Raw genomic sequence first — 23,640 nt, 5'->3', positions numbered from 1 at the left:
GCACCATGGTGTCGACGCCCTCAGTGATGCCCCTCAGTGAGTGGGTCATGCTCTGCAGTGCCTAGGCAATGTCCACCTGCATCTGAAACATGTCCCTCGTCGACTCGAACATGATGTCGAGGCCCTCAGCCATGGTTGTCACAGACTGAGCCACACCCTGTGCACCACCATTCAAGATGCAGACGTCATGCTCCAGGTTTTCCACTGCGGTCCCTAACCCTAGCAGTGTTGGCCTTGGTGCCACGCACTGCCAGACCATCTCCTGTGCCCGAAGCCTTTGGGACTCCTCCAATCAGCTCTCCAGTCGCTGGAATGTCGCTGACACCCCCTCCTGAATGACACGGCTCTGGCCTGTCATCTGCATCGGTTCTGAGAGAACCTTGCCCAGAGGCTCGGCATCTGACTGGGACCTAGCTGAGTCCTGACCTCTGGCTGCTGTCTCCCTTGGATGTTCTTGCCTCCAACTAATGTGCATCAGCAACTGTGTGATGCTCACCAGACTGTGCCCCAGAAGCCTGTCCACTAATGTCGCCCACCAAGGTGTGTGTCTCTACGCTGGTGGAAGGTGGGGGTGACAGCTGTGACGCTTTGATGATGGTCTTCTTGGAGTTCTCCTCCGGGATGAACCCTTGAGTGGCTGGCGGGGTGCGGGACAGTGGATCCTCACCTCTGTAGCTCAGGCCAACCTCGCTGTCAGTGACTGCTCTCTCCTCAGATAACCCTGTGATTGCCAGGGCCTGATTCTCACAGGGGGTGATCTCTGGATTCATGTGGGTGTGGATTACCAGCATGGTCCTGAAAGAGTGGACTTCGTGGTGGGCCAAAGGGGAAGTACTTAAGGTAGTTGCCCCCAAAGTACATTGAAGGGCCTACTCTCCCCTCAATGCAAATCCTGCCCACCTCCCTGCCTCTCCCACCAGAAACCTCATACAGGAACCCCCCCACATAAGAGAGATTTCCCTCTCTGCCCCAATTCAGTCACCCCTGCCTGGAAGCTAAAGAGGTCCAGGCAGAAACAGCAAGAAAATCACAGCTTTTTCACTCCCCTGTGCCTTACACCTCAGGCAGGTGTCTGGAGAGCAGCAGCTGTATCTTGTTAGAAAGCCAAAATGACAGCACAAGGCTTTAAACCCCCTCAGATCCTTTGATCTGCAAGGCTTCTATTCACTTAAAAGAGAAATAGCTTTTAGTAGCCTGTAATTGACAGCATCCAGGCAGCCAATGTCTGGACAGTTTAATTTAATTTCCCTTAACACTTGAATGGATCTCAAGTAGCCTGCTGTGAAACTAGCCACAATGTTTCTAAACATCCAGGAGTTAAGTGCTTTCACTTCCTTTTTTCTCAGCAGAAAGCACTTAACTGCTTTTGATGTGGTCATGAGCTGTCAATTATAGCTAGATGTTTTTTTTTTAATTTAGAGTCGCCAATTATTTTTATTTTCCAATTAAGGGACAATTTAGCGTGGCCAATCCACCTAACCAGCACATCTTTGGGTTGTGGTGCGAAACCCACGCAGACATGGGGAGAATGTGCAAACTCCACATGGACAGTGACCCAGGGCTGGGATTCGAACCCGGATCCTCAGCGCCGCAGTCCCAGTGCTAACCACTGCACCACATGCCACCCATAGCTAGATGTTTCTAAACATTGCAGTTAGTTTCACAGCGCGGCATTCGGCAATGGAGAATCCACCATAATGTCTACTAACCCTTTTTTGAAGTACATCGCTCATTGATCAGTTACAAACTTTATCGTAGAATCATTGAATTCTTATAGTGCAGGAGGCCATTCGGCCCATTGAGTCTGCACTGGCCCTTGGAAAGAGCACCCTGCTTAAGCCCGCGCCTCCACCCTCTCTCCATAACCCAGTAACTCCAGCTAACCTTTTTTTTTGGACACTTTAGCACGGCCAATCCACCTAACCTGCACATCTTTGCACTGTGGGAGCAACTGGAGCACCTGGAGGAAACCCATGCTGTTATGTGGAGGACATGCAGACTCCATGCAGACAGTGACCCAAGCCGGGAATCGAACCTGGGATCCTGGAGCTGTGAAGCAACTGTGCTAACCACTGTGCTACCGTGCTGCCATTTTTTTGTCATAACTTTCAATAAGTTTGAGGAATATAGCTGCTTTGTCACAAGGTCAAAGATGTCAGGTGGTGAGTGGCGACAAAGGAAATCTTGATGGCCAGTAGGGTAGCCCAGGTAGCTCAAGCAGTTGAATATTTCACTCCCATTTGATAGGCCGGAGCTTGAGTCATGGCAATACACCCATTTTATTTTCACTGGATTTTTTTCATCAGCTGTCATAATCCTGTTTGATAGAGCGATGTGGTCGGGAACCCTCTCTCTCCCTTCAGGTACCATGCCCCAAGAAGATGTTTATGACTATGGACTTTCAAGTGTTAGTCTATACTTATGCTTAGCAAGGTTTACCATTGCTTTCTAAAGGTTCTGGCCAACCAGATGACTCTCCTGTGCTTAGCACCTACCACAGGTGTTTTGGAAGGATTTGCAGACTGATAATTAACCTGTTTGGCAAAATTATGCACCTCTTATGGCCATCAGGGGGAATCAAAACCGGCGTTTCTGAATACAGAGGTAGGAATGCTACCACTGTAAACAAAAACTCTGGAACCATTACAAGAGGTGGGATCTCAGAATCTGACATTGCAAAGCTTTGGGGATTTATATCTGAGGAATATAGCTGTGGAAAGCATGGAGGTTGACAGCTGTCGAAGAAATCCTGTACTGTTGAAACCATGCTAATAGTACATATCATTCAAATTGGTTGGTACCACATGCAACCCAAGACTAATTAGTATTGTCTGCTGATAGAAAAATAATATGTTTTAGGACAGACATGCATTGTCCATCTTGGCTGGGATTTTATGGGTGGCGATGGCCTCCATCTACCGATTAGAAAGTCAAGGGCAACCTGACATCCGTTGGTCTTGTAAGTCGCAACTTGATTTTACAGTCCCCAGATCATTTACTGCCTATAATCGGGGCCTTTTCCGCTTTAAAGGTGGTTACCACCATACTCTCCCCTGTGCCTTTTTTACCTGCTGTAAATATGGCAATCAATGAGGTTGCCCTTCTTTCTTTTGATATCTATATTATATTGCTCAGAGTTGCCAGGTATCAAATGATACCACCACAAGGTTCAACCGGGTATCGATCAGAGAGCCAAACACAAGTTAGTTAGTTCAAGATCAAGGGTATTTTATTTACACACACAATTATCATGCAACATAAACACTACCAGTTAAACTACACCTATCAACTATGTCAACCTGTACTTAACTTCAGGTGCCCGGCTTAGGTCAGAGGAACAGTGGCCGTTGTTTGCGTCTGGGTCTATTGGGTGTGTAGAAGTAACTGCTGCTCAGAAGGGCTCATCCGTCTGGTAGCGGGCGTTGAACTTGAACTTGCTTCTGGTGGTGCTGCACTTGGAAGTAGATGTTGCCGGAGCGCCAGGTCCAAGAGAGGCCGAACACATGATGGTCTCTCTCTTTATCCTTGGGGGTTTTTGCGTTCTTTTGGGCGGTCCTTCAGTTTGGACCCCATTAATTGGGTAATTCTTGATCACTGTGTTCGATTTGAACCAATAAAGGGGCGGATGCCTTGATGGCTGGGCGTGTCCTAAGCGGTCATTGACCCTGTTGTTCACGCTTCCAGAGTACAGGGAGTGGCGCCGAAATGTCTGGGATTGTATCGGTCACTCAAGTATCAGTCCTTTGTCTGGCGGGCGGAGATGGGCCATCAAAATGCTAATCGATTGGGGGTTTCGATACCGTCTGGATTCCTCGCTCACAGATATACATTCAGGCTCTGAGCCTGCCTGAACCTTGCATTGCCCATTTTCCCGTTGTGCATTGCGACCTTCCCTGTTCCTTATTGTAAGTGGCCATCCCAGATGGCTACACCCCCAACTCCCATAGCTGCCAGCCAAACGGATGGCCTGCAGTTCCAGCAGCACCACCGTGAATGGCGTCGACAGGGTATTCTGATGGACTCCTTATGTAGCAAAGTGCCCATCTGCTGCTTGAAAATACACGTGGTGGCAGGAAGTAGTCCTTAAGTCGCCCTTAAATGCCTTCATTTGGCCTAAAGGTGGGAAGGCCGTATCCCACCTTCCCACCGCTGCTAAAATGCCAGCGTTAGCTTGCCCCACCCCACCAGTTTTTATGTCCACCCTTCCTCCTTCCAGCGCACTCCCTCAGGTCCTGTAAAACTCTAGCCCTTGTTAATGTTAGTTTGGAATGTCTCATGTTATTTTGCAATTCCTGATGGGACCTCAGTGGGCCTCGTGTTCCCACATACTGCAGAGAAAATCCTATTTACACATATAAACAGAAACACATTTGTCAATCCCACTAAAACATGATTTTTCACTTTTACACACAGATTCAAGGTGGTCACCTAGAAAATATGCAATTCAGGCATTCAAAAAACTCAAATGTGGCCACTCTTAATACAAGGAATTCATGAAGAAGTCAGAGAGGTTCCTATTGTGTGCCTGCAATACATTAGTGGGGATGAACCTTGTCAGTCGCAGACAGAGGCACACAGTTCAAAGAAAGAACAGGGGCTGGATTCTCCGAGCTTCCGCGTCGATGTCGCATTCGTCGCGGGGGCGGAGAATGGTCGTCAACCCGGAAATCGGGACCAGCGCCACTCCCGCGATTCTCCGGTGCCTGGAGAATCACTTGGGAGTCTCTTGCGTGCGAACTACGTGGCGCGGGGTAGGAGGTCATTGACAGAGCCCCCCCCCCGCGATTCTCCACGTAAAACTGTCCGAGTTCCCAGCGGCGTGGTTCTAACCACTATCGGCCATCAGGAACGTCAGGTGGAGGGCAGCACGGTGGCACAGTGGTTAGCATTGCTGCCTCACGGCGCCAGGCTCCCAGGTTCGATCCCGGCTCTGGGTCACTGTCTGTGTGTAGTTTGCACATTCCCCCTGTGTTTGTGTGGGTTTCGCCCCCACAACCCAAAGGTGTGCAGTGTAGGTCAATTGGCCAAACTAAATTGCCCCTTAATTGGAAAAAATGAATTGGGTACTCTAAATTTTTTTTAAAAGGAACGCGGGTCCGCAGCCGCTTTGGTGGGGGGGGGGGGCGGGGAGATCCATCACCGGGGGGGGGGCTCACGGAGGGCCAGGGGAGCGATCGGGTGTCACGGACCCGCGGGCACATGCGATCTCAGCGGGGCCTACATTTTTGGTGCCGCTCTGCAGTCCGAGTCCACAATGTCCCATGGGGCGGCTGCTGCAGGCTGCCGCCTTGCGCATGCGCGGACTCCCGACCGGAGATGCGGGGCCCCGTATCCGCAGCCAGAACTGTGAGAAGCATTCCAGGGCCCTGCCAGTCCCCTGCAGGTAGGAGAATCGCTCAGGACGTTCTTAAGGAACGTCCAGAGTGAAACGCCAGAGTTTTTACGCTGGAGTAGGGACATAGCCCCATTATAGCCCAAGCTATCTGGCAAGCTATATTCTATCAGTCTTTTTATATGATTTAATTTCAGTTCTTTCCATTAGAATTCAAACCCCCCAGTTCACACATAAGTGTACAGTTCTGTCTTTGCACTCCCAGTGAAAACTTACAGCAATATGTACCACATTAGGTGTGCGTTGCACATGATCTTTCGACCATTTAATTTTTATATCCTGCACACTGCACATCTAAACGTGTAGTATGTGCTTTGGGCAGGAATGGTTTCCTGCTTGAAGCACAAACCATTCTTGAAAAGAGGTTTTGAAATTAGGTTTGGAAAGTCTGCCATTCAATTTGCTGAATATCATCTGACCAGTTTATCTCTAAAGCGATCCTAACATTTATGTGAAGTTTAGCTGAGTTCATCTTACATTGCCTGTTCTGCCAAGGTCAATAAAGTGCTTTCTGGACTTGCAAAGCGGTAAGTTGGTACTGACTGTGCAGCCCGACATATTCCTTGTCCTATCCTGTGGAAATCTGTTGTTGCAGCCTCGAGTGCCTCATGTCAAAACAGGTTGATCTCGGTCTCACTGCTTACAACAACTGATAACAACGTAAGAACATTCTGTGCTGCTGCAAACCTGAAATGTTTTTATCTTTGTTTCGGCAAAAACAATTCCAATAGCTTTCCCCTTCAATTTACAAGCCATTATACATGTGTGACAGCGCACTATTCAACTATCAGTCGGGATAAACACCTCCTCCATGATAGTCCTCAATACCGGGATCACGCAAGGTTGCATGCTTAGCCCCCTACTATACTCCCTATACACACACACACACACACACGAGTGTGTGGCAAAATTTGGCTCCAACTCCATCTACAAGTTTGCTGAAGACACAACTTTAGTGGGCCGGATCTCGAACATTGATGAGTCAGAGTACAGGAGGGAGATAGAGAACCTAGTGGCATGGTGCAATGACAACAATCTTCCCCTCAGTGTCAGCAAAACTAAGGAGCTGGCTATCAACTTCAGGAAGTGAAGTGTCGTACACACTTCGTCTGCATCAATGGTGCTGAGGTGGAGATGGTTGACAGTTTCAAATTCCTAGATAAGCACATCTCCAACAATCTGTCCTGGTCCGACCACATCGACGCTATGACCCAGAAAGCACAACAGCGCCTATACTTCGTCAGGAAACTAAGGAAATTCAGCTATGTCCATATTGACTCTTACCAATTTTTACAAATGCACCACAGAAAGCATCCCAGCCTGGCATGGCAACTGCTCAGCCCAAGACCGTAAGAAATTGTAGAGAAACTACAGAGCCCAGTCCATCACGCAAACCCGCTTCCCATATATTGACTCTTGTCTATATCTTCCGCTGCCTTGGGAAAGTGGGCAGCATAATCAAAGACCCCTCCTATCCGGGTTATTCTCTCTTCCAACCTCTGCCATCGGGCTGGAGATCCAAAGGTCTGAGAACATACACTAATAGGTTCAAAACCAGCTCTTTCCCCGCTGTAACCAGATTCCGGAATGACCCTCTTAAGGACTGAACTGATCTCTCCATGCATCTTCTCTACTGAGTAGTGCTACACTCCATATGCTTCACCCGATGTCTGTGTCTATGTATTTATGTATTTACATTCTGTATCTATCGTATGTCCGATGATTTTCATGTATGGAACGATCTGTCTGGACTGTACGCAGAACAATGCTTTTCCCTGTACCTCGGTAGACATGACAATAAACTGAAATCAATCTAAATCAATCCTGAATTACATTCCACTTTACTTCCTGGTAGATTTACACCAATAGGAAGACATAGGTTTTTGACTCTACAGCCACAATGAAAAAAGATGCAAGGCATTTCATTATAAACATTTCATGCTAAGGATGAGCCTTACCTCTAAAGCAAGTTCACTGCAGTGGCAGCAAAACATAGAACAATACAGCGCAGTACAGGCCCTTCGGCCCACGATGTTGCACCGAAACAAAAGCCATCTAACCTACACTATACCATTATCATCCATATGTTTATCCAATAAACTTTTAAATGCCCTCAATGTTGGCGAGTTCACTACTGTAGCAGGTAGGGCATTCCACGGCCTCACTACTCTTTGCGTAAAGAACCTACCCCTGACCTCTGTCCTATATCTATTACCCCTCAGTTTAAGGCTATGTCCCCTCGTGCTAGCCATTTCCATCCGCGGGAGAAGGCTCTCACTGTCCACCCTATCTAACCCTCTGATCATTTTGTATGCCTCTATTAAGTCTCCTCTTAACCTTCTTCTCTCTAATGAAAACAACCTCAAGTCCATCAGCCTTTCCTCATAAGATTTTCCCTCCATACCAGGCAACATCCTGGTAAATCTCCTCTGCACCCGTTCCAAAGCCTCCACGTCCTTCCTATAATGCGGTGACCAGAACTGTACGCAATACTCCAAATGCGGCCGTACCAGAGTTTTGTACAGCTGCAACATGACCTCCTGACTCCGGAACTCAATCCCTCTACCAATAAAGGCCAACGCTCCATAGGCCTTCTTCACAACCCTATCAACCTGGGTGGCAACTTTCAGGGATCTATGTACATGGACACCTAGATCCCTTGCTCATCCACACTTCCAAGAGCTTTACCATTAGCCAAATATTCCACATTCCTGTTATTCCTTTCAAAGTGAATCACCTCACACTTCTCTACATTAAACTGCATTTGCCACCTCTCAGCCCAGCACTGCAGCTTATCTATATCCCTCTGTAACCTGCTACTTCCTTCCACACTATCGACAACACCACCGACTTTAGTATCGTCTGCAAATTTACTCACCCACCCTTCTGCGCCTTCCTCTAGGTCATTGATAAAAATGACAAACAGCAACGGGCCCAGAACAGATCCTTGTGGTGCTCCACTTGTGACAGAACTCCATTCTGAACATTTCCCTTCAACCACCACCCTCTGTCTTCTTTCAGCTAGCCAACCTCTGATCCACATCTCTAAATCACCCTCAATCCCCAGCCTCCGTATTTTCTGCAACAGCCTACCGTGGGGAACCTTATCAAACGCTTTGCTGAAATCCATATACACCACATCAACTGCTCTACCCTCGTCTACCTGTTCAGTCACCTTCTCAAAGAACTCGATAAGGTTTGTGAGGCATGACCTACCCTTCACAAAGCCATGCTGACTATCCCTGATCATATTATTCCTATCTAGATGATTATAAATCTTGTCTCTTATAATCCCCTCCAAGACTTTACCCACTACAGACGTGAGGCTCACCGGTCTATAGTTGCCGGGGTTGTCTCTGCTCCCCTTTTTGAACAAAGGGACCACATTTGCTATCCTCCAGTCCTCTGGCACTATTCCTGTATCCAATGATGACATAAAAATCAAAGCCAATGGTCCAGCAATCTCTTCCCTGGCCTCCCAGAGAATCCTAGGATAAATCCCATCAGGTCCCGGGGACTTATCTATTTTCAGCCTGTCCAGAATTGCCAACACCTCTTCCCTACGTACCTCAATGCCATCTAATCTATTTACCTGGAGCTCAGCATTCTCCTCCACAACATTATCTTTTTCCTGAGTGAATACTGACGAAAAATATTCATTTAGTATCTCGCCTATCTCTTCAGACTCTACACACAACTTCCCATCCCTGTCCTTGACTGGTCCTACTCTTTCCCTAGTCATTCGCTTATTCCTGACATACCTATAGAAAGCTTTTGGGTTTTCCTTGATCCTTCCTGCCAAATACTTCTCATGTCCCCTCCTTGCTCGTCTTAGCTCTCTCTTTAGATCCTTCCTCGCTACCTTGTAACTATCCATCGCCCCAACCGAAACTTCACACTTCATCTTCACATAGGCCTCCTTCTTCCTCTTAACAAGAGATTCCACTTCTTTGGTAAACCACGGTTCCCTCGCTCGGCACATTCCTCCCTGCCTGACCGGTACATACTTATCAAGAACACGCAGTAGCTGATCCTTGAACAAGCTCCACTTATCCAGTGTGCCCAACACTTGCAGCCTACTTCTCCACCTTATCCCCCCCAAGTCACGTCTAATGGCATCATAATTTCCCTTCCCCGAGCTATAACTCTTGCCCTGCGGTGTATACTTATCCCTTTCCATCCTTAACGTAAACGTCACCGAATTGTGGTCACTGTCCCCAAAGTGCTCACCTACCTCCAAATCCAACACCTGGCCTGGTTCATTACCCAAAACCAAATCCAATGTGGCCTCGCCTCTTGTTGGCCTGTCAACAAACTGTGTCAGGAAACCCTCCTGCACACACTGTACAAAAAACGACCCATCTAATGTACTCGAACTATATCTTTTCCAGTCAATATTTGGAAAGTTAAAGTCTCCCATAATAACTACACTGTTACTTTCACTCTTATCCAGGATCATCCTCGCCATCCTTTCCTCTACATCCCTAGAACTATTTGGAGGCCTATAGAAGACTCCCAACAGTGTGACCTCTCCTTTCATGTTTCTAACCTCAGCCCATACTACCTCGGAAGATGAGTCCCCATCTAGCATCCTCTCCGCCACCGTAATACTGCTCTTGACTAGCAGCGCCACACCTCCCCCTCTTTTGCCTCCTTCTCTGAGCTTACTAAAACACCTAAACCCCGGAACCTGCAACGTCTAGGTATACTGCCATCACTTTCAACCCAATTTCCCCAATGTCTAACTCCAGCCTCCTAAACTCATATTTGCATAAATACTAACTTGGCTAAATTTGTCAATCATTAATTTCTTGTCAAGCAGCAAGTCCCAATCACCAACTCACAATGGTCCCAATGTGTCTAATTTAAAATCCCCTTGAATCCCTATATCGTCTCAAACTGCCTTAGGTCCCCTCCATTTCATTCAGCGCTCTGATTCCAGCCTTCAGTGCATCCCTCGCTTGGTTCCACCCACAGAACAGACCGACTCAGCTCTACTTTCTAGTGTCTGGAAATACATCTCTTCAACCAAATCTTCTATCATCTCTGAACACCCTCAGAAGAACACAATGTTTTTTCTCTCTTCCTCTGAAGAACATTAAAGCCCCCAATTAAATACCAAGCTGTTGTTAATTGTGTTTTATATCTATAGTTATCCTCTTTTCAATTACAACAACAATGTGTACTTATACAATGCCTTTAATGTAATAAAACATCTCAAGGCATTTCAAAGAAACATTATGAGTGGTATTTGATAGAGAAGATGAGACTCTCGTCCACCTGCTCGAGGGCCAGTGGCCCTTTGTCAATTCTTTCAGGGACAGCCCACCACATTATGCCACCCAAGCACCAAACTTGGCAATGCCGGCCTTCCAGGATCAAAAGCCCCGAGGCCAGGTCAGTAGTAAGTGGGGGGGTTTACTTTTCTCAGTGGATCCTTCTTTTCCACAGGATCGCTTTCTTGATCCCAGGTCCCTCAATCAGGTTAGGTTGACAGCCTCCCTGCACAATGAACCCCTGCCCCCGTCCCGCCTGTCTTTGGAATAATAGCAGCAGTGGTGTGATGAGGCCCCTAAATGGGCATTAATTTCCCATTTGAGGGCCTCAATTGGCAGATGGACGCAAAAGGCCATCCACAGAGCTTCCTGCCACGAGGCAACTGCCACCAGTCTTGCCACAGAGTCAAGCATTAAATTCTGCCTTAAAAAAGAAAATTTGAGGCTGAGGCACAGAAAGAAATATTAAGGCAGGTGTGAAAAAGTCAAGGATTAGGATTTACAGAGCGTCTCCAAGGAGGAACGGGAAAAAAAGAGGTGGAGACATGTAGTAGGGGAGGAATTTCAGAGCTGCGGAACGTGGCAAATGGTGAAGCGATTAAAATGTGAGATGTTCAAGAGGTTTGAAGGTGTGCACACACCTCAGACAGTTGTAGGGCTGGAGGGGATCACAGGTACAGAGAGGGGTGAGGCCACAGAGAGAGGAGAACTTAAAACTGAGGCATTGCATGACTGGGAGCCATTTATATCAGCGTATGGCCAGGGTAGCAGAGTTTTGGATGAATCCTAGTTTATCGAGGTTAGAGTGTGGGAAGCCAGCCACAAGTGCACTGTGGCAGTCAAGTCTACAGATAAAAAAAGACACAAATGCAGAATGCAGCAGCAGATGAGTCGAGGCAGCTGCCGTGTTGACAGATATAACAGATGTCAAATTAGCTTGTCTTTGTGACCATCCACAAGATACACCCAACAAGGCCGTTTGCACTGAATTTCCACAGGGATCCATTTCCCTACCCTTACAAAGGAAACACTATCAGACCTGGGAACAGTCTAGTAGATTTCTAAAGAATGTTCTCTTACAGACCCCACAAACTCAAAGAGGGGGTAGGGGGGAGTGGATAGCTATTGTGAAGGCTAAGATCATGACCCACAGATTTTCAAGGTTCAGCAAAGAGAAATACAGAATGGGCTTCCAATCAGTACATATCCTTGTTCACATGCCATACAAGTTACCACAGAAAATTAGAAACAAAGGTGACAATGCTCCCTTTCAAAAAAATATCTCAAAACTTAATCTTCTCTCCTCATGCAGTTTGAATCTTCACAGGGGAAATAAAAACTGTCATCCAGTCGGGCCTTGGTATTGGAGCTCATGGTACATACAATGGCAAGGAATCAATGAATCAGAAACACTGGGCATGTGCCCAATGGGAACTAAAACTGCCATGTTGGGAACAGTTGAAACTTTTACGTGTGGCTGAAATTTGCTTTTCACACTTAACTTTCCACCAAATAAATAGTGATGATTTGCAGCCATGGAATGAATGTGGCTTGAAACTAGAGCTGTCTAAAAACTAGAGCTGGTTTAGCTCAGTGGGCTAGATAACTGGTTTGTGATGCAGAACAAGGCCAGCAGCGTGGGCTCAATTCCCGTACCAGCTTACCCGAACAGGTGGCGGAATGTAGTGAGTAAGGGCTTTTCACAGTAACTTCATACTTGTGCCAATAAAAGGTTATTATTATTATGGGGCTGGTTTAGCACAGTGGGCTAAACAACTGGCTTGTAATGTAGAACAATGACATCAACGCGGGTTCAATTCCCGTACTGGCCTCCCCGAACAGGCATCGGAATGTAGCGACTAGGGGCTTTTCACAGTAACTTCATTGAAGCCTACTTGTGACAATAAGCGATTATTATTCTCAGGAATCAAGCCTACTGAGGTTTCATGGTGACCTTTCCTAGTTTTGGAAAATATATGGTCCATACGGGTGTAAATTGTCCATACGGGTGTAAATTGTGAAATTTACTCTCCTGCAAAATGGTGTCAGATTAATCCTTTATCTGTCACTCAGAAACCCCCCCACAGATATTAACAGCTAAGTTTGCCCCCAGAACAAAACATTTCTCGTTAAGGGCAAAGGGTTAAAGCAAATACACACCAGTTTATGTTGTAATTAAACATGTTGAATTTGAACTTACCTGAACAGAGTATGCCCTTGTGCCGAGCACACGAAAAGTCATCACATTCACAGAATGTCCCATAAATCCTTCCAAACTCGCTCTCATAACAGGCACACTGATTGCAGCTGCACTCCCCTCTGCCGCTGCAGATCGGCTTTCCCTTTGCTTCACGGCAGAATGTTTGGAATACATTACTTTGTTCTCCATCCTGGCATTCACAATTGGCTCCCAGAAAGCCCGGATCACACTTACAGATCCCGCACTCGTAGGTTCCATTACCACTGCACTTGGAGCGGTTGGCTTTCATCTCTGATGTACAGTCACAGTTGCAAACATAACCAACGGTTATACTCAATGAATCTTTAAAGCCAACTGGCTTAATGGTGAAGCTATTTATGATCTGATCCTCTGGGCAGCTCCTGGCTTCCACAGTGACATTAAAAGACACCTGAATAGAAAGAACATTATTAAATACAGCAATACTATACAGAGATCAAAGTCACAATAAATTCAACATGTTTGCATTACACTTATCTCCCTTATTTTTAAAGTAACGTTTTGGACAGTGCATTTTGAGGACTAGACAGCTTCAGTGAACAACGAAGATGCTTAGTCCTAAATTAATTGTGTCAGATTATTTACAGAAAATCGCGTAACTCAAAAATATATCTTCTCAAAACCAAATTATTTTGTTTAAAAACCAATGGAAGATTTTAACTGTATCTGTCTGTATTTTTTTTAAACTTAAAAAAAATAGTAATTTCCACCAGGCAGACAAAATGTCCACCTTTCAGCCAACTAGATCCTGTTGAATACAATTTTTGTTGAGGCCTCTGGATGGGGAGCTAATCCATCCAAAAAGTTGTGGCACTTTCCTTAAACATGTAGGTCAGGATCTGATGTTTTTAGACCCTGGCTGCAACTTTAACTTCAGCCTGTGTAGGCAAGTATCCAAGGAGTTAAACTTACTGCGGTGGCTGGAGCTAACTAAAACAGCAGCCGCCCGTCAGCATTGAAACAGCTGGACTTCCAACGTTATCTTTTTACATTTCAATGTACATTGTGCCAGCACTTCTACCCTTGTATTATATTGGCAGTTCTGTCTAATCCTTAATCCTTCTGGGTAAAACACATTTATTCATGCTCAATGAAGGGCAGGCATCATGATTTCTTTCTAACTGATAGACTCTGGACTTTCACAGCTTTCTTTCAACGTGTATTTTAACATCGTCACTGCTGTCTTTACCTAATATGATTCACTCTAAATTGGGGAATTGAATATCGGCATTATTTTAATCTGAATCTTGTTCATTTCATTACCACAAGGATCTGTTTTGGGGCCACTGCTGTTGTCATTTTTATAAATGACCTGGAGGAGGGTGTAGAAGGATGGGTGAGTAAATTTGCAGATGACACTAAAGTCGGTGGAGTTGTGGACAGTGTGGAAGGATGTTAAACGTTACAGAGGGAAATAGATAAGCTACAGCGCTGGCTGAGAGGTGGCAAATGGAGTTTAATGCAGAAAAGTGTGAGGTGATTCATTTTGGAAGGAATAACAGGAAGACAGAGTATTGGGCTAATGGTAAGATTCTTGGCAGTGTGGATGAGCAGAGAGATCTCGGTGTCCATGTACATAGATCCCTGAAAGTTGCCACCCAGGTTGAGAGAGTTTTTAAGAAGGCGTACGGTGTGTTAGCTTTTATTGGTAGAGGGATTGAGTTTCGGAGCCATGAGGTCATGTTGCAGCTGTACAAGACTCTGGTGCGGCCGCATTTGGAGTATTGCATGCAATTCTGGTCGCCGCATTATAGGAAGGATGTGGAAGCATTGGAAAGGGTGCAGAGGAGATTTACCAGAATGTTGCCTGGTATGGAGGGAAGATCTTATGAGGAAAGGCTGAGGGACTTGAGGCTGTTTTCGTTAGAGAGAAGAGGGTTAAGAGGTGACTTAATTGAGGCATACAAGATGATCAGAGGATTGGATAGGGTGGACAGTGAGAGCCTTTTTCCTTGGATGGTGATGTCTAGCACGAGGGGACATAGCTTTAAATTGAGGGGAGATAGATATAGGACAGATGTCAGAGGTAGGTTCTTTACTCAGAGAGTAGTAAGGGTGTGGAATGCCCTGCCCGCGACAGTAGTGGACTCGCCAACACTAAGGGCATTCAAATGGTCATTGGATAGTCATATGGACGATAAGGGAATAGTGTAGATGGACTTTAGAGTGGTTTCACAGGTCGGCGCAACATCAAGGGCCGAAGGGCCTGTGCTGCGCTGTAATGTTCTATGTTCTATTTGGATTGTAACAAATCAAAATACTATACCACAGCCTTTAGCATCATTACACTAAATCCGTTCTGACGTTAATGCAGAATTTGCAGCCAACCATGAAAGAATTTTGATTTGCAGTAACACAAACAATCCACGGCTGCATGCTTGTTATTCAATGCCTTTTTTATTTTACTGAATAGCTGTAGGAGGAATTGAGAAAGGTCAGAAGTACTAATAGTTACCAACTATATTTTAGGGATGATCAGGCTTGGAATTTATATTTCTGGTACTGTAGGCAACCTCTGATCAATCCCTCTGCATGTGCAAGCTACCTCTCCATTCCAATATTGCATTCCGCTCTCAACCCCCTTGAGCATGTTGTCTCCCAAATCCATATTCAATCTGGTTTCTTTCCCTGCCGCAACACCAAAATAGACAGAATAATCGTCGGATTCAAAGTTACAAATGAATCCTTTGTGACTATGACAATGAAGCACTATCTTTCCTCTCCCTTCCAAACCCTCTGCAGTCTTTGACATGGTTGAATCACACCATCCTCCACCAATGACCTTTCTCCATTGCTGCATTCCTCTACCAAACACCAAAAGAATTGTTCCCTTTAAAATTCGCTCATGCATAACCATGTAGCAGTCTTAAAGGGACCGTGCAGTGCATAGTGGAAATTAGAGAGACTTTGCTCCATTGTCCAGCTCAGGAGAATTGCTCTCATTTGGTTTAGCTCTTACTTATCCAAATTGTTACCAGAACCAACCCAAGCAATGACCTCTCTTTCCATCCCTGCTTACGCTGCCTCCTCTTTGTTGTTAACATGTGGCTCCCTGTCAAGCCAAATGATCGGATCCTCCCACCCCATTCACACATGGTCTAATGGCTTCCATGGCTCCCTGCAATCTTCCCTCACCCCCCCAGATTTCTCCAGCCCCCGGTATCCTGTGCCCTTCATTCTCCAATCTCGCAGGCCCAATACACTAGGTGCCCTCTTCCCCCAATTTCTTCAGCCCTCATAATCTACTTTCCACCCTCTTTATCCAATGTCTCCCAGCTCTCCACCCACTACCCCCAAACTTCTCCCCCCCCTTGTCCAATGTCTCTAGTGTGGTCATTTTAAAATCATACTACAGTCAAACCTCAGGAAGTCTGTTGTTCGTACCCAGATCGAGCCAGACATTCCGTCGCCGAGAGTATCTACTGTTACCTTGGATGGGATTGGCGGGTTGGCCCGACGCCGCGCCAAGAATGGCGCGAACCACTCTGGCGTCGGGCCAACCAGAAGTTGCGTAATCACTTCCGGGGGCTAGGCCGGCGCCGGAGGGGTTGGCGCCGCGGCATTGTGTTGACAGTGAATTGTGTGACCGGTTGGTAGGATTTTGCAAGCCCAGGCCAGATGGTGGGGGGTGAATACAATGTGACATGAATCCAAGGTCCCGGTTGAGACCGTACTCATGCGTGCGGAACTTGGCTATCGGTTTCTGCACAGCGATTCTGCATTGTCGCGCGTCCTGAAGGCCACCTTGGAGAACGCTTACCCGAAGATCAGAGGCTGAATGCCCTTGACTGCTGCCTGGAAGGGAACATTCCTGCCTGGTGATTGTCCCGCGATGTCCGTTCAGCCGTTGCAGCGTATGAGGTAGACAACGTTGGCCGAGTCGCACGAGTGTGCACCGCGTACCTGTGGGTGGTGTTCTCACATGTAATGGTGGCCCATGTCGATGATTATGGGAACAGGTCATGTGCAGCCCACACCACCAGAGAAGGGACACCTGGGGTGGGCTCAGAAGGCCTGTCAAATGGTCATCAACCGGACCATTGGCTGCTGGGACCCCCTCCCGAGACCTCATTGGTCGGAAGCCAGAGAAGTTTCTGGAAAGGCGGGGAGGGGATAAAAGTAGGCATCTCAGGGACACCAGAAGCAGAAGACTAGCAGAAAAGACTCGAAGCAAAGACACGAAGCAAAGACTCGGCGCAAAGGCTCGAAGCAAAGACTCGAAGCAAAGACTCGAAGCAAAGACTCGAAGCAAAGGCTCGAAGCAAAGGCTCGAAGCAAAGGCTCGAAGCAAAGACTCGAAGCAAAGACTCGAAGCAAAGACTCGAAGCAAAGACTCGAAGCAAAGACTCGAAGCAAAGACTCGAAGCTAAGACTCGAAGCTAAGACTCGAAGCTAAGACTCGAAGCAAAGACTCGAAGCAAAGACTCGAAGCAAAGACTCGAAGCAAAGACTCGAAGCAAAGACTCGAAGCAAAGACTCGAAGCAAAGACTCGAAGCAAAGACTCGAAGCAAAGACTCGAAGCAAAGACTCGAAGCAAAGACTCGAAGCAAAGACTCGAAGCAAAGACTCGAAGCAAAGACTCGAAGCAAAGACTCGAAGCAAAGACTCGAAGCAAAGACTCGAAGCAAAGACTCGAAGCAAAGACTCGGTGTGTGAGGTGACCCTGACCAGACCAGAAGGAAGCAAGCAAGAAACAGCCAGCATGAATCACCTTTACAAAGAGGAACCAGGGGGTCTCAGGGATCAGATCTACAACTTACCAAACCACCTTTGCGGGTATTATAGTCGAATCCTGGGTGTTTCTTGTATGAATAGTGGGTAATTTACGGGTTAACTATATTTAATAAAGTGTGTTGCATTATATCCGTGTCCGCACTTTGATCTACTCATAAATAAAGACATCTGGGTAAACTTTAATTAAGGAGCTGGTTGAAGTATCTGAATTGGACAGATACAACACTAGTGTTAATGCTGAGTTTATTATATTGTTAGGGTACACAGGTGAAGAGCATTGTTAAACTAAGTAGTATGAACTCCTATAAATCGGGGAGAATATTTTAATTATTAAGTTTCCTATCGCTGTTATGTTTTAGTTACAGTGCCCCACCAGGGGCTGTCACCCCCCTCTCATTTGTCTTTAATTTATTTACTTTCTTTTCCGAAAGAGTATGAATAAGAGACAACTGGAACACTGGTGTGTGGGAGGAGAGCTGGGAAACTGTACAAAGACAATAAACCCCCTCTATCAAATAAGGTTTGTGTCTTGGTTTCTGCTTCATCTTGCAGCTTGGATCCTATTAACATTTAGCTCTGCCTGTGAACTTCTCCCCTCCCCCATACCCATAAGTCATAGGAGCAGAATTAGGCCACTCGGCCCAACGAGTCTGCTCCGTCATTCAATCATGGCTGATATTTTCTCATCCCCATTCTCCTGCCTTCTCCCCATAACCCCTGATCCTCTTATTAATCAAGAACCTATCTATCTCTGTCTTAAAGACACTCAGTGAATTGGCCTCCACAGCCTTCTGCGGCAAAGAGTTCCACAGATTCACCGCCCTCTGGCTGAAGAAATTCCTCCTCATCTCCGTTTTAAAGGATCGTCCCTTTAGTCTGAGATGGTGTCCTCTGGTTCTAGTTTTCTTACAAGTGGAAACATCCTCTCCACATCCACTCTATCCAGGCCTCGTAGTATCTTGTAAGTTTCAATAAGACCCCAAGTCTCCCTGAGTCTCCACAGCAATGCATAAATCATCAACCCCCATGAACCTATCCTATCCCCAGTCGATGACCTCACCCTGGGTTTCCTCACAGCAAAACTGACTGTTATTGTTGATAAAAGCAAATTACTGCGGGTGTTGGAATCCAAAACAAAAATAGAAAATACCGGACAATCTCAGAAAGGCTGACAGCATCTGTGGGGAGAGAATGGAGCTAATGTGTCGAGTCTGAATGACTCTTTGCAAAACGTTTTGAGTCATCCAAACTCGAAACATTAGCTCCCTTCCCTCCCAACAGATGCTGTCAGACTTGTTGAGATTGTCCAGTATTGTGTGTTTTGGCTTATGACTGTTATTGATGTTGTTGTTGCTGCTGTTGCTCCACAAATTATTGATTTCTTTAGATGCAAACTTCTTCTTCACAACATCGTGCGAAAGGAACAGGATCAATGGAAATTGTAGCAAATTGTAAACTGTTGACAGAAAATGCAGCTCCTACCTCTCTTTCACTGACTTCTAGAAAATCCATGCAGCACATGTTAATTTAATTTGGCTTCAATTGTACCATAAAAGGCTGACTTTAAATAAGTTAATGAAGTGCCCTACTTTTCCATCGCTGGAAAAGTAGAAAGCCATGAAAGCCAGATAAGGATACATTTTGCACATTTGACGGCTTAATCTGCATTCCTCCCCCTCAACCCCCACGTGCCACTTCTCTTCTCTCCCCCCCCCCCCCCCCCCCCCCCCCCGAGATCGACATCCTCTCGTTGGACTAGTGTATAGTTCCACAGTTCACTGGCAAAGTGACTGTTCTCCACATGTGAGCGATATCTAACGTGTGTCAGCAGGTCATTAGATTGTGGAAGGTATTAGAACTTTGTTCTCACCCACAGTGGGCGGAACATTCCGGTATTTTGTCAGTGTCAGGCTCTGACTGAAACCCGAGGTGTGGCTCTCCAACTGCATCACCGAGGGGTGCAATCTAACGACCTCGTTGCGCCCGACCTGGGACGTAACGAGGCTGGTAACTCTCGGGAGACTCAACGTGATCTTGTGAGGTGGCGTGATATGGATCCCGACCTCAATGGGATGCCCTCAATGGGCGGGATCCAGATTTCCATATTTAAGTTTTGTAGTTAAGCTCACTTTAATATGTTTGTGCCGGAGTTGCCCAAGGTGCGGGACCTAATGGCCTTGCTTCAGAGACCCAAGGCGTCATTTAGCACTGGTTTCCACAAATGTGGACCAGGCATACCGGCACTTGGGGACGTCTCCCAGATGATCGGGAGCCCTTGGATGGTAAATCTCTGGGCAGGGTAGTACCCTGGCACTCCCGATGCCACCTGGGTACTGTGGCACTGCTACCTGGGGACTACCACCCGGGCACCTAGGTAGCGCCACTCGGCACCCTGGCAGTGCCATGATGGCATCTTGCCTGTGTCGGGCTCGCCCTGCCATGAGGTGGGGTGCGGGGAGCTCAAGGCCCCTGATTAGTAAGTTGGGGCATTGGGGGTAGGTGCGGAGGAGACCACGGTGAGGGGATCCAGAGGTCACCCTGATCTCATCCTGCACTGGCGAGCTGAGCTCGTTAGAGCAGGAAATAGCATAAGTGCGGCCTCAGTGGGACGTTCTTCGCCAAGGCCCAAAAATGAAGCTCGTTTCATACTAGTGTCGTTCTTGGCGCTTCAAGTGCCTGGATACAACCCGCTAAACAAGCCTGAAATGAGGCTTGTTTCATTTCCGTTAATTCACGCTCAAGATCTTAGTCCAGATTTTCAGCCACTCTGAAAAAATATCAGTGGACACGGTTTAAGCAGTCATTGTGGCGGGGCGGGGCCTGATAGAGCCGGCAAGACCGGCTACACATAGATCGTGAGGCTACCTTTAAATGGTTACCCATTTAGCACAGAAAGAAATCTCCCCCCAGATCCTCCCCCCAACACAGGGAACCTCCTCAGAAGCATTGGGGCTCTTCCCCACCTTACTCCCCCCCCCCCCCCTCCACAAGCATCAGCATCGGGGCTCCCCCCCCCCCCCCCACAAGCATCAGCATCGGGGCTCCCCCCCCCCCCCCCCACCCCCCCACCCCCACAACAAACAGAAGTGGAAACCCATCCCCATTGGGGATCCCCAGAGGGTCAATGTTGCAGTGCCATCCTGTGCCAGGGGACAGTGCCAGGGGCTGTGCCATGGCACTCCCCAGGCACGTCCCTCTCCCCCAGGGGCTTTACTTATATTTGCAACCCTGGGGGGGCGGTCCCTTTGATTAAATGTGGTTTGTCAAAACCTGTTGTAAAACCCGCCGACGTGACGTCATGTCAGCAAGGTTTGAATATCCAGTGAGGGGGGAGCATGTGGCTGGGAGGCTCGCTAATTATATGTAAATGCATTAAAATGTATTAAAATTAGGTTCCTGCCCTTTGTGACTGAGGACCTCGTTACGTCATCGGCGAGAAGTGTGGATCTCGCCGGTCAGAATCTAGTTTCCTGACTCTTGCGTCGCGTTCGTGCTGACAGCAGACGCGGGCACAAAATCACCCCCACCATTTACACACATGAATATGTCACCGAACAACAATATTGAGCAGGAACTGTTGCTGGTTTTTCTCCACCTGCAGCCACTTGTGTACCCCACCTACAATTGACCAACTAAGAGTGTCATCTGGGTATCAAAATTGTGACCCTTCTATTTCATCTGCAGATCAGTGCCATTATTTTTACACTGAATTTAAATCGTAACAAATATTCTAAGCTCAAATGGATCCTTGCTTTTTCTTGTTTTAAGCTCTACTGCTTGGGGTTAATCAGAGAAACACAGTTCGGAGCAAATTAATTCACATCTTCAACAAGTAAGTTTAAAAAAAACATTGTGTAACGTTTTGTATGTTGACTTACAGAGCACACCTAGCATTTCTCAAGTTCTCATCTTCTGAATCAACAAGAGGAAGCAATACCTGCTCATGCAATAAAATGGAACCAATAGTTGAAAGTGCCACATATTATTTTAGATTTATGAAGTGGTTTTTAAGATCAATGAGCTTCACAGGCTTACTGGAAGTTGTTTCCAGTACTTTGCAGTACCTTGAGATGTATTTACCCAGTCTGCTAAAGCAAACAAAGGATTAGTTATTTTAAATCTGAGATAGATAGATTTTTGTCAAGCAAAGTTATTAAGGGATATGGGCTGTCAGCAGGTATTTTGAGTTTGGTCACAGATCAGCATTGATCTCACTGAATGTTGGCACAGGCTTGAGGGGCTGAATGGTTTGCTCCTGTTCCTAGTCACATCATTAACAGTGAGGACCTAACATGAAAAGCACTTAAATTTTCAATTTCATTTGAAACTACTCTTCATTTTGTTGTTTCATTTTGAATTATCTGTTCATTTGAATTGAAGTAATGAAAAAGCACTTCCCATGTTTTTTTTAATTCAAACTGTTCAATATGATCAGCTAAATAATTTAGTTTTTGAGGGAAGTACATAGAGGTTGTAATGGTTCTCTAGACCAGGATTCTTCAAAGTGCGGGTTGCGACATATGGATGGGGCATGGGCAGGTGTCAATCGGGAGATTGCAAAGCTATCGGTCGCGGCGTTCCCACGGTCGTCCCAATCACAGGAGAAGTGCCCATAGGACACTACTCACCTTTTTATTGAGAATGGCGGCAACTGACACCTTTTAAATAAGAAAGAAATTATGTTGTGTGCAGTATTCTGACCATAAGTGGCAGCAGTGTGCAGGTCACATGCCCTGTATGTGCACTTACTGTCAAGCGCCAAAGCATGCAGGAGACTTTCTTCCATTTTCTAACTGTTGGCAAGTAAGGCAAGAAGTAAGGGCAGCACGGTGGCGCAATGGTTAAGCTCTGCTGCCTCATGGCGCCGAGGTCCCAGGTTCGATCCCGGCTCTGGGTTACTGTCCGTGTGGACTTTGCACATTCTTCCCGTGTTTGCGTGGTTTCGCCCCGCAACCCAAAGATGTGCAGGTCGGTGGATTGGTAATGTTAAATTGCCCCTTAATTGGAAAAAATTAATTGGGTACTCTAAATTTATTTTTAAAAAAGCAAGGCAAGAGGATTGTGAAGATGGATCGTTTCTTCCAAACAAGAGACTATCAGAGACACAAGTAGGCAGTGTACCTATTGGTCAGGATCTCACACCCGAATCTGGAGAGAGCTGCTCAGGAGAATCCACAGCAGGTCAGAGCAGTGTTTGTGTTATCTCTGTACAGAGTTCAGGGCCTCTGGTTAACAGCCTACAAGGCTGTCAGCATTCTGGAGCAGCATCTCCCAGGAGTATCCAATGCTGATTAAAACGCGCATTTTGTTGCTATTGTCCTTCACAACGACCTACATGGACGAGGTTGGATTTTCCATTGTCACAAAGGTGAAGATGTGCACAAAAGAACAAAAGCTGAAGTCTGCAGCTGTTATGTATATTTCCTTCTCCTCCTGTGAACGTGATTGGAGTGAGAGCGCGAGGACGAAGCAGGCTCCCCTTTCTCATTGGAAGGTAAGTGTACATGGCATGTTCCACGAAGTTTGGTCGGCGTGGGTGGCGAAGATCAACTGGCGTGGGTCTGAAAGGTCAGCTGGTTGGCAAAAGTGGGTCCCGGGAAAAAACTACTCCACACTACACCCACTCCACTTTACAACACTAACACATAGAGGTGGTTGAAGGAACCACCCTTTATTTGCAAAAAAGTATTTTTTTCGAGGCAGACAACGTTGGCATCACATATTTATATCAGTCCTTAATTAAAAAAAGTTAGAGGCTGTGTAAATTTACTATGTATTTTTAAATGACTTAAAAATAGAACAAAATATATCACTCTTATCTATCATACTGTGAGTAATAATCGACTACTTACAGTGTCTCCAATTTTAAGGTCACCGCATTTCCTAACTTCAGGGCGTGAAACACCATCCTGACATGTGGCTGTCAAGGAAAGGTTGATGTCTTCTGGCTGGTTCCCTACTGTCAGTTCGACCTTAGACCGAATGCTCTAGATTCAGA

At 46.5% G+C, this 23,640-nt stretch overlaps 1 protein-coding gene across 1 annotated transcript in view; it reads right to left on the bottom strand.

Moving 5' to 3' along the window:
- itgb5 (integrin, beta 5) overlaps positions 1-23,640 on the bottom strand; it is a 210,649-nt gene that overhangs the window by 127,915 nt on the left and 59,094 nt on the right. The window contains exons 9-10 of the mRNA XM_072473441.1: positions 23,495-23,629; positions 12,869-13,298 (exon numbers count right to left, since the gene is read on the bottom strand). Of these exons, the coding sequence (XP_072329542.1) occupies positions 12,869-13,298; positions 23,495-23,629 (565 nt within the window). The remainder of the gene's footprint in view (positions 1-12,868; positions 13,299-23,494; positions 23,630-23,640) is intronic.

The sequence above is a fragment of the Scyliorhinus torazame genome, chromosome 2, assembly GCF_047496885.1.
Source record: "Scyliorhinus torazame isolate Kashiwa2021f chromosome 2, sScyTor2.1, whole genome shotgun sequence".
NCBI classification, from domain to species: domain Eukaryota; kingdom Metazoa; phylum Chordata; class Chondrichthyes; order Carcharhiniformes; family Scyliorhinidae; genus Scyliorhinus; species Scyliorhinus torazame.
The sequence above is the reverse complement of the archived record's forward strand: the minus strand, read 5'-3'. Positions and strand labels throughout refer to the sequence as shown.